Source organism: Elephantulus edwardii, unplaced genomic scaffold (genome assembly GCF_000299155.1).
Source record: "Elephantulus edwardii isolate Elephantulus edwardi_28Jun2011 unplaced genomic scaffold, EleEdw1.0 scaffold00032, whole genome shotgun sequence".
Lineage (NCBI taxonomy): Eukaryota > Metazoa > Chordata > Mammalia > Macroscelidea > Macroscelididae > Elephantulus > Elephantulus edwardii.
In genome coordinates, this window is record NW_006399782.1 from 10,262,342 (window position 1) to 10,273,390 (window position 11,049).

The 11,049-nt window shown below is 36.9% G+C and overlaps 1 protein-coding gene across 2 annotated transcripts in view; it reads right to left on the bottom strand.

Annotated features, from left to right (window-relative positions):
• The window catches only part of STXBP5L (syntaxin binding protein 5-like), a 405,474-nt gene that overhangs the window by 202,028 nt on the left and 192,397 nt on the right, over positions 1-11,049 (bottom strand). For both annotated transcript variants that reach the window (XM_006884245.1, XM_006884246.1), the window contains exon 7: positions 4,023-4,106. In XM_006884245.1, the coding sequence (XP_006884307.1) occupies positions 4,023-4,106 (84 nt within the window). The remainder of the gene's footprint in view (positions 1-4,022; positions 4,107-11,049) is intronic.

Genomic DNA, 11,049 nt, shown 5'->3' on the forward strand with positions numbered 1-11,049 from the left:
AATAATAGTCATGTTAATCTCAGCCAATACCAGGCTGGGGCATGGGAACCACAGTAGCCTGTTGTAGGGGAAAAAATACTAAGTACAGGAATTTCAGGTTTGGCTGCCCTGTTGGCTGTCTAATTCTCCCACTCTTCTGTCTATTTTTTCCCTTGTATGTGTATGGGTAGTAACCTATCACTCATGGCATTGTACTTCAGGAGAAAGATGGGCAATCTCCTCTGGTGTGATTTCCTGCTTCTGAAAACCTGTTGAAGGGTAGCATGGATCGATTCTGACTCCACGGCACACAACAACAGCAACAGTTATAAAATAGGTGTTTTGAGATACTCTAATATGTCTTGAAGAAGGTGAAATCAGGGTGCTTCTTTGAGGCAAGGATGGTAAAATTTCATCTCACATACTTTGGACATGATGATAGCAGGGACCAGTCTTTGAAAAAAGACATCATTCTTGGAAAGATGAAAGGCCACCAAAAGAGAAGAAGACCCTCAACAACATGAACTGACCCAGTGACTTTAGCAAGGAGCTAACGTGTACACGGATGATAAGGACGGCACAGGATAGGGTAAGGTTCAGATTCTTTGTTCATAGGATCACGATGAATCATAGTTAACTTGATAGCACCTAGTAACAACAACAAGGACTAACTTAAAACTATTGCTAATCCTTCCTTAAGTATTTCACTGCAAAGAAGATTTTATTTGTTTTCATTTTAATCACTTTCTAAGGTTAGAGATCTTCCACACTGTTTAGGGTCACAGGAAAACTTGTTGAATCATTATTTCCTTTAAGGCTTTTTTTTCTAGCTGATCTGCTACTCTTAGTTCATCTAGGCAAACAAATTATATGTGAACTTTCATTTAGCTAATGGTCATGTGAGAAGAAGCAATCTCTATTCCCCATCTTCGTACTTTGTATGTTGTTGTTGTTGTGTGCTGTCAAATCACCTGTGACTCATAGCAACCCTATGAACAAACAGCCCTAAACCCTGCTCTATCCTGTGCCAATCTTATTGTCTCTAACACATCTAACCTTACCCTCATTACTCCAGTCACTGAGTCAGTCCATCTCTTTGGGGGTCTTCCTCTACTGCGCTGTCCCTCCACTCTCCAAAGCATGATGTTCCTTTTCAAGGATGGTATCTCCTTGCAGTATGTCCAAAGTATGTCAGATGAAGCTTCAGAATCTTTGCCTCCAAGAGGAAGCTTGGTCTCACCCTCTCCAGGATGAACCTGTTCATTCTGTTAGCAGTCCATTGTATAGTCAATACTCTTCTCCAACACCATAGCCCAAAAGCATCAATTCTCCTTCTCTTATCCCTAGTCATTGTCCAACTCTCTGATGCATAACAAGTGATTGCAAAGACCATGGCCTGTATCAGGCACACCTTAGTCTCAAGACTGACATCATTGCTCTTCAGTACTTTAGAAAGGTTTCTGACAGCTGACTTTCCCAATGCATCTTTTAATTGCCTGGCTGCTGGTGCCAAGAGCGTTGATTGTGGAGCCAAGCAAACTAAAGCTGTTTACAATTTCAATCTCTTCACCATCCATCACGATGTTACCAATCGGCCCTGTAGTGAGAATCTTTGTTTTCTTGATATTGAGCTTCAATCTATAATGAAGTCTGCACTCCTTGACCTTCTGCAGCAAGCACTTCAGTTCCTCCTCAGTTTCAGCAAGCAAGGTTTGTCATTTGAATAGCGCAGATTGTTGATGAATATTTAACAAAAACACTAGAGGTAACTCGTCGTTGCTGTGATGCTAAACACTGTGACACTGATGTTCCAAATGTGATAATGGTTACCCATGGTGGACAGTGTTTGGTGGAGCTTCCCGATTAAAACAAGCTTGCAAGCAGGAGTGGCATCCACTTCCGAAATGGCTTGCCTCCGGAAACTTTATGAACAATGCTCAGGCCTTTCATTCATAGACTCGCTATCAGACATCTACGACTTGACAGCACCTAACGACAATAACAACGACAACATAGAGAGAGCTCAGTTGGCCTAGTGGACAGAAAATTATGCTACCAAGCCCAAGGTGGGTGATTTTAATCTGTGGCCCTCAAGCCTGGCTGGTTCCAATTGTTTTGGTATTTTTTTTGGAGAACATTCTTCTAGGTGGTATTGCACTGGTCTGTGCATTGCTGTACAGAGGTAACTCATGGTTGCTGTGATGCTAAACACCGTGACACTGATGTGCCAATGTGATAATTGTTACCCATGGTGGACAGTGTTTGGTGGAGCTTCCTGATTAAAACAAGCCTGGAAGCAGGAGTGGCATCCACTTCCAAAATGGCTTGCCTCCGGAAACTCTATGTACGAACAGTGCTCACGCCTTTTGTTCATAGGGTCGCTATGAGTCGTCTACAACTCAATGGCACCTAACAACAACTTCAATGACTTCTCCAGTACTCTCTTTCTTTATGATTCAAAGTGCCCTAGAAAGTGCATCATGGAATAAAACTTCATAACATGACTTGTCAGATTTTCACCAATCATGACTAAATTACTCAGCTGTTTTATAATTGACTTTTGAAATCTTTACCACAATGAAAATCATCTTGCATGTATGTTTGATGTTATTGTTATCTGTTGTTGAATTGGAACCAACTCCATAGGTGACTCTCTGAATACATAATAAAGCCTTAGTCTGTCAGAATCACTAAGAAAGAATTGTGGAGCTTATGAGATAACTGAAGCACCAAAAATATTAGCACAATTAACACTTGAAAAAGGATGGGAAGGAGTATGTGGAGTATCCCCGGGTGACTTTGGGTTCATTTGGTGACATTTTTCATTCTATTCCATGAGGAATTGTTCTAAAAGAAATGCTCCCATTTCCCAGTTATATCAGTGCTGCCCAAGTGCTTTGGTATTCTTCCCCTATAAGCATGAGTATCACTGAACAGAGATCTTAAATTATATTTTTCTCCTCTCTAGACTCCTATTATTTTAAAAAAATTATACTGAGAGCATAAATTACTAAGTTTATTTCTATAGTTATAAGAGATAATTTCTCTCTTTTTTGCACCAGCCTGTTTTCATACTAACCTCTTCTGAAAGGGAATAAAATGAATTGTTTGGAATCAATCTCTTAACAACTAAGTTGTCATCATAGAGAACATTTTGTAACAAATGAAAATTCATTATTTCCCCTATATACATAATGATTATGAAAACATAACAAGTCTCAATTATGTATAATAAAACTTACTATAAGGTCTAATTATTGATTCAGTGACTGGGGTAATGGGGTAAGTATTTCAGAGGCAGTAAAATTGGCACCAGATAGAGCAGATTTCAGGGCTGTTGTACATAGGGTTGCTATGAGTCGCAAACAACTTGACAGCTCATAACAAAAACAACAAACAAGGCTAACTCATGTCTATTATTAGGTATTGATGTTATTGCTCTGTGCTGTCGAACTGAAACGGACTCATAGGTCACCCTCCAGCAGGTTTTCAAAGGTTATAAATCACAGAAAGGAGGGTGGCCATCTTTCTCTCATGGAGCAGCTGGTGGATTCAAGCAGCCTGCCTTTGGGTTGACAGTGTAATTCTGGACTCATTAGACCATCATTAACAAAAATCAATCTGTTCCAAAAGGCAAGAATTAAAAGATAAAGACTTTCAATCTGACCACTAAAGCTCTCTACCACAGGAAATTAATTTTCTAAGGAAACTTAGGAAGTGAATTGTATCTTCAAAACCTTAAGATCAGTGAGGTAAGATATGAGCACAGAGAAAAGAAATTGAGATAAATTTAGGGATGCCATAAAGATAGCAAGGACAAAAACTTATAAAATGCCAAACAGGGCCCAGAAACAATTCACTGAAGCAGAATTCCTACCCAGAAGATTACCACAAACTTGGAATCTGTGCAAATATTGAAAGGAATTGGATGACACTGGGCCAGAAACAGGCAATTATCCAGTGAAAAATATATAAAGCTTAAAGGTCAAAAACAGCACAAAGTCACAATAACTTTTTCAAACATTTAAACAGAAATCACTTACCTCATCATAATAAACTCTCAGTTCTGCCCTTTTTGACTTCAAGTCCCAGAATACTACAGTACCATTTTCATAACCAATTAGCAACTGAAAAATATGAGAACAAAGATGTTCTTAATTTTAACATTAATTTTAATTTGCTTCCAATAAAAGTTGATAATTTTAAAACAAATAAAGTAAAATTATTTCACATGTTACAACTTTACTTAGAACACCAATTTTTCTAGAACTTAACAAATTTGCTAACATTATGAATCTTAGTTGACTTGATGAGATATAACAATAACTTTTTTAAATGACAAATAATTTTCACTTCAATAGAAATAATAACTAGCAGTCTCTGCATAATTTCAAAGAAGATTTGACTAAGCATGTAAATATGTATCATACAATATAAAAATAAGTAAGAAAATTAGTGCAAAGGAAAAAGGAGACATAAAATAGCAAGATGAATTGGGATAAGTATAATATACAATGTATTTGACATTAAGTCTTATTCAATTAGAAAACATGGCTTCAAGTTTGGCTTTCAAATTTGTGTATATCTAATCCTAATTTTTCTTTACCTTAAGCCAGAGTTTTCCAGAGACTCAGATTATTAAAAATAGTTCCAAGTCTTACGTAACAAAACATTTTTCCTTTTAAAATAGATGCATATGAGAACACAGCACTTCTAAGATGATGATATTAAAAATTCAGTTATTCTTCTAAATACTGCTGGTCAAGGAAGACTGAAGAAAAACTGCTGTCTTTGAATTGTAGGGTTGGGAAAGTATTAAATATACCATGGACTGTGAAAAGAACAAACAAAACTTGTCAGGGGAAAAAAATGCATCCAAGCTACGACTAAAACCAAGGACTATAAACTTCATTAAAGAAAAGCTTGGAAGAACTCTAGAAGTCCTAATCTACAACATAAATAGTCTTCCAAGCATCCTGGAAAATCTACAATCAGGAAAGGATAAAATGGATGAATGGGACCTTCTAAGAATCAAATCCCTATGCACATCCAAAAACTTCTCCAACAGGGTAAAAAGGGAAGCCAGATTGGGAAAAAATATTGGGTAATGACATGTCAGACAAGAGACATATCTAGAATTTATAAAATACACGAGTACCACAACAAGATAAAAATAAATAACCCAACTGAAAAATAAGTACAGGAGATGAAGAGACACTTCATCAAAGAAGACATTCAGATGGCAAACAAACACATGAAGAAATGTTCAAAATCCTCAGCTCTAAGGGAGATGCAAATCAAACCAACTATGAGATATCATCTCACCCCAGTAAGAATAGCAAAATTTAACGGAACAGCAAACAACAAATGCTGGAGAGGTTGCAGAGAAACGGAAACCCTTATTCACTGTTTGTGAGAGTGTAAAATGTTGCAACCATTGTGAAAGCTGTATGACACTTTCTCAAAAAGTTGCAACTAGAAATACCATTTGACCTAGCAATTCCACTACTGGGAATTTACCCTGAAGAAACCATAACTGCCAACCAAGCAGATAGATGCATACCTATGTTTATTGCGGCTTTGTTCGCAATAGCAAAGAACTGGAAACAACCCAAGTGCCCATCAACAAACGAATGGATAGAGAAGCTGTGGTATATTCACACAATGGAATACTATGCAGCATTGAAGCAGCATTGAAAAACAAGGAACTCATGAAATATTACGCAAAATGTATGACCCTGGATGACATTATGCTGAGTGAAATATCTCAGTCACAAAAGGACAAAAATTGCTAGGGCCACTGTTGTACAATGGGACTGACATCAGGGTTGAGGGAAGACAGAAAAGGAGGAGAGGAATGATGTATATTGAATTGAAACAGATGAGGGAGAGAACTGTTTAAAAGGGATATATGAATGGGTATTCTTGTCATTATTGAAGTCCAGAGTGAAGGCTGCATAGTGGAGTAGACTTGGGGGGAATACTTGCATAACAATGAAAGAGTTTTTCTTTTTTCTTTCCAAGAAGAAGATTGAATTTGGGGGGGGGGAAGTGGTGAGCAGGGGGAAAAGTGCAACAATGAATGACTGGAAACCCTAAGTCTCTGTAAACTTTCATTTAAATTAATTTTAAAAAAATGCATTCAGGGTGCTCCTTGACAAGAAGAGTGAGATTTCATGTCATATTCTGGGGACATGAGGAGCTGTTGTTGCTGTTGCTGTGTACCATCAAGTCAGAACTGACTCTTATCTTATCCTCCAGTTGGTTTTCAGAGGCATGAGAGACTGCTTTTCCTTTTTCCGCTTTCCTTATATAGACAACTGCCTACTATGACTAGAAAGTATGACTGTTTAGTTAGATCTCTTATAGTTTCTTGTACTAGTGTTGTGTAGTTTTTCTTAGAATGAAGCCAACATAGTGGAGTAGACTTGGGGGAAGGGATTGTACAACAATGAAAGAATTTTTCTTTTACTTTTCAAAAAGCGAACTGAGGGGGAGGGGTGGGCATGGAGAAAAGTGCAATAATGAGTGAATGGAAATCCAAAGTCTCTGTAAACTGTCATAATTTAAAAAAAAGAAAGAAAGGTCTTTTGTGCCTCTAATTAGGTTTATTCTTAAATATTTAAACTTGTGGTTGGCTATTGTAAATCATAATGCTTTGTTAGTTTTCTTTCTGTGTTTGCTTTGTTGTTTTAGAGACATGCCACTGACTTTTATATATTGATCTTGGATTTTGCCACTCTACTAAACTGATCTTCAAGGTCTAACAGGTTTTTTGTTGAGTCTTTGGGATTTTCTATGTAAACTATCATGTCATCTGTATATAGTGATTGTTTTACCATCTTTTTGTCAGTCTGAATATCTCTTATTTCCTCTTCTTGCCTTATCAAGCTGGTAGAACTTCCAATACAGTATTGAATAGGAGTGGTGATAGTGAACAGCCTTGCCTGTCACAACGGGACAGTTTTTAGTCTTCTTTGACACTCTAGGTATGCTGTAATCTAAAATAAATGAATGGTTTTATTTATTATTTTTTCCCAATTTTTATATGTCTATTTGTTTGTGCTTACCTAACCTCATTGGCTATGACAACCTATAGTGTTAAAAATACTAAAATTCTCTGGGATTTCTTGAGACATGCTTTTGGTTCAACAAGTAGGTAATTTGGCTAAATATTCAACACATACTTGAGAATAATATACAGGGATTTGGTGTAAAGTATTACATGTTAGTCAATTCAGTTAGATTAATTATTTTTACATTTTCTTTATCCTCCCAATTGTTTGCTTTTTCTTTCTATAATAACTAAAAAAAGTCTAGTAAAGCATTCAATGATAATTGTGGATTTTACTATTTTTCCTGTAGATGATTCAAATGTGCTTTGCACATTTTAGTGTGTCATATTCCATACACATAAGGCCAGCAAGGATAAGTGCAAGTTTCATTCAGTATGCTACATACTAACCAAAGCAATCACAAACCTCTACACTATAAAGTTGTATTACCTCACAAAAATCTAAGATTATTACATCTACTGTTAAATTGACTATATTTTCATTGAAAATCTTCCTTTCATTTTTAGGAATAATTACAGCCTTAAAAGCCAACTTGTCTAAAATTGATATAGCTACACCAGATTTCTTTGGTTAGTCTGCCTGCTGTCTCCGTCCTTATCTTTTTACACTTAATTTTTCTAAACTTTTAGACACTACAGTCTTTGTAAACAAACTTACAGTCTTTATTTTTTCTTAAAATAGCATATTGCTGGTTTTATACTGTGGTGTTAGTTTAAAAGTTGGCTTTCTAGCCATTACATTAGCCTCTGCTGGTCTCCAGTTATCTTAACTGAGGACACATGGTCTTGCAAATCTTCTACAGCAATGGAACTAATAAAAGAGAGAGTGTTTTCCTCACTGAAGAGTAAGACCCTGGCAATGATAGTGACGGAGAAACTGTGGCATTCCTGTGGACAGACTGTGTGGCATGGGGTAACCTGAAGCTTCTTGCATTTGTGCTGGTCACAGTTAAAGATTTTGCTCGCAGGATGACTGGGGGGAAAAAAAGCTGACTTATAACTGCTCTGAGACAAATCTTACTAGATGATTAAAGAAACTAGAGGTTTCTTGAATTTGTGCTGCTGAAGTGGAACCAAGACTTCTACTAATGGAAGAAATGTGTTTTGTTATTAATATGACTTGGGACTGCTGGACTAAATCTGGACTTCCATTGATGATATTCTTTGCCTCCTCTACTCTACAACTTATTTCCCTAATAAAACCTAACTTGTAATACCACAATTGTTAGTAAAGTCTGTGAGTAAACAATGAATATCAAACCAAATGATTAGTGGAAATAGGTGCAGAAGCATGGGGGAGGCATGTCTGATCTAGCAGGTATCTGTTTGCTGCTATGGATATTATTGATAGGTACAATTTCTCTTTATGAAGCAGGTAAAAGTCAAACTCAGTAAACCCATGGTTTATCAGCTCCCTTTACATATTGTTGTTGTTGTTATGTGTTGTCGAGCCACCGGCTACTTAAAGTGACCCTATGTACAATAGCTTTGAACCCTGCCCTATCTTGAGTCAATCTCACTGTCTCTGACACACCTACCTCTATTACTCCAATTACTGTGTCAATCCTTCTCATCCGTGGTCTTCCTCTCCTGCGTTGTCCCTCCACCTTTCCTTCTCCAAGGATTGGTCCCTCCTGGAAACATGCTCAAAGTATGTGAGACAGAGCTTCAGAATCCTTGTCTCCAAGGAGCAGCTTGATTTCATCTTCTCCAGGTCAGACCTGTTTGTTCTCTTGGCAGTCTATGTTATCCAGAATGACAACTCAAAGGCATCAATTCCTTTGTCATACTTAGTCATTATTATATAGCTCTCTGATGCATAACAAGTAATCGCAAAGACCATAGATGGATTAGGTTCACCTTAGTCTCTAGACTGATATTGTTGACCTTCAGCACTCTGGAAAGGTCCCTGACAGCAGATTTCCCCAGTGCAATTAATCTGATTTCCTGACTGCTGGTGCCATGAGTATATTGGTCGTGGAACCAAACAAGCTGAAACTGTTAATCTCAAACTCTTTTCCATCTACCATGATTCTGCCAATTGTTCCAATGATGAGAATCTTTTTCTCTTGATCTTCAATTGATATTGAAGACTACAGTCCTTGTCCTTCTGCATTAAATGCCTCATATCCTCCGCAGTTTCAGCAAGCAAGGTTGTGTCATCTGCATAGTGTAGTTTGTTGATGAGTCTTCCTCCAATTCTGATGCCACATTCCTCCTCATAAAGTCGAGCCTACTGAAAGATCTGTTCCACATACAGATTAAAAAGGTATGGAGATAGGATGCATCCTTGACCTACACCTTTTCTGATTTTGAATAATGCAGTGTTTCCTTGCTCTGTTCTCATGAGTGTTTCCTGGTCCAAGCATAGGTTTTGCATGAACACAATTTACTATTCTAGGATTTCCATTCCTCTCAAAGGCAGTCACAATTTGTTGTGATTTACACATCAAATGCCTTTGTATACTTGAGATATTCATTGTACTCTCTGCTTTCAGCTAAGATCCACTTGACATTGGCTATAATGTCCCTAGTACCATGGCCTCTACTAAACTCTGAGTGCACATCTGGCAGTTCTTTCTCAATATACTGTTCCAATTGTTTTGGATAATCTTCAACAAGATCTTGTTTGCATGTGGTATTAGTGATATTTTTTTTTATAATTTCTACACTATGTTGGATCACTTTTTTTGGAATGGGAATAAATATGGATCTCTTTCAGTCAGTTGTCCAGGTAGTTGTCCTCCAGATTACTTGGCACAACCAGGCGAGCATGTCCAGGGAAGCATCTGTTTGTTTAAATATGTCAACTGGTATTACATCAATTCCTGGGGCCTTGTTTTTTGCCAGTTCCTTCAGTTCCTCATTCATCATGGCTGCTTCTTGATCAAATGCTGTTACATGAAATTCTTCTGTGTCAGCTAATACTTTTTGGTACAGTGATTCTATGTATCCTTCCATCTTCTTTTAATGCTTCTTGGGTCATTTAACATTTTGCCCATAGCATCCTTAGGTGTTGTAACTCTAGACTTAAATTTGTTCTTCAGTTATTTCAGCTTAGGAAATGCTGAGAAAGTTCATCCTTTTTGATTTTTGGACTCCAGTTCTTTGTATATTTCAATACACAATCTGAGTATTATTGTTCTTTATTTAGTCAATTTTAAATCTATTTATATCTTATGCAATTGCTGATATTCTTTGGAACAATCTGATTGTTCTATTTCTATCTCATCTACTTATTATTCCCTTCTTTTTCCTTTTTTGTTTCCAGTTAGTCATTTTTCTCTGTTTCCTCTTCTGTTAACAGTTTATATTATCTATGAGACTAAGAAATATTCTAATAATTTGTTATTAAGTTATTAATAGTAGTACTTTAATATAAATTAACTCATTTGTTATTTACTGGAAAATGAAAAGATCTTGGAACTGTATTTAGCTTTTCACTTCTGTTCTTTTAGTTCTTGAGGTATTAAACCTCAGAATATTAATCTTTTTAATAAAAAAAAATTCCTTTAGTCATGCATGCTGTCTTTCATTCATTCATTATCTCTGTTTTGTTATGATGGATCAAACCTTTGTTCTTGATGTTCTTTAGCCTTCCCCCCTAAAAAAAGGCTTTGCTTGTTAAAAATACTTTTATAACATAAAGAAGGATATTTCTGTAGAATATATAATTCTATCTAGGTAGTTGATTACTCTTTTCCAATTACTTTTACATTTCTGCTTTCATATCCTGTTGTTATTGTTGTATTGTGCCATCAGATCTAAATGCTGTTCTATCCTTTGCCAGCCTCGCTGTCTCAAACACACTCATTCCCACCACTCCACTCACAGAATTGATCCATCTCATCAAGAGTCTTCCTCTCCTGCGCTGTCCCTCCGCTCTCCCAAACATGATGTTCCTCTCCAAGGACCAGTCCCTCCTTGCAACATGCCCAAAGTATGTCAGACGAAGCTTCAGAATCCTTGACTCCAAGGAGCATTCTGGCTTCACC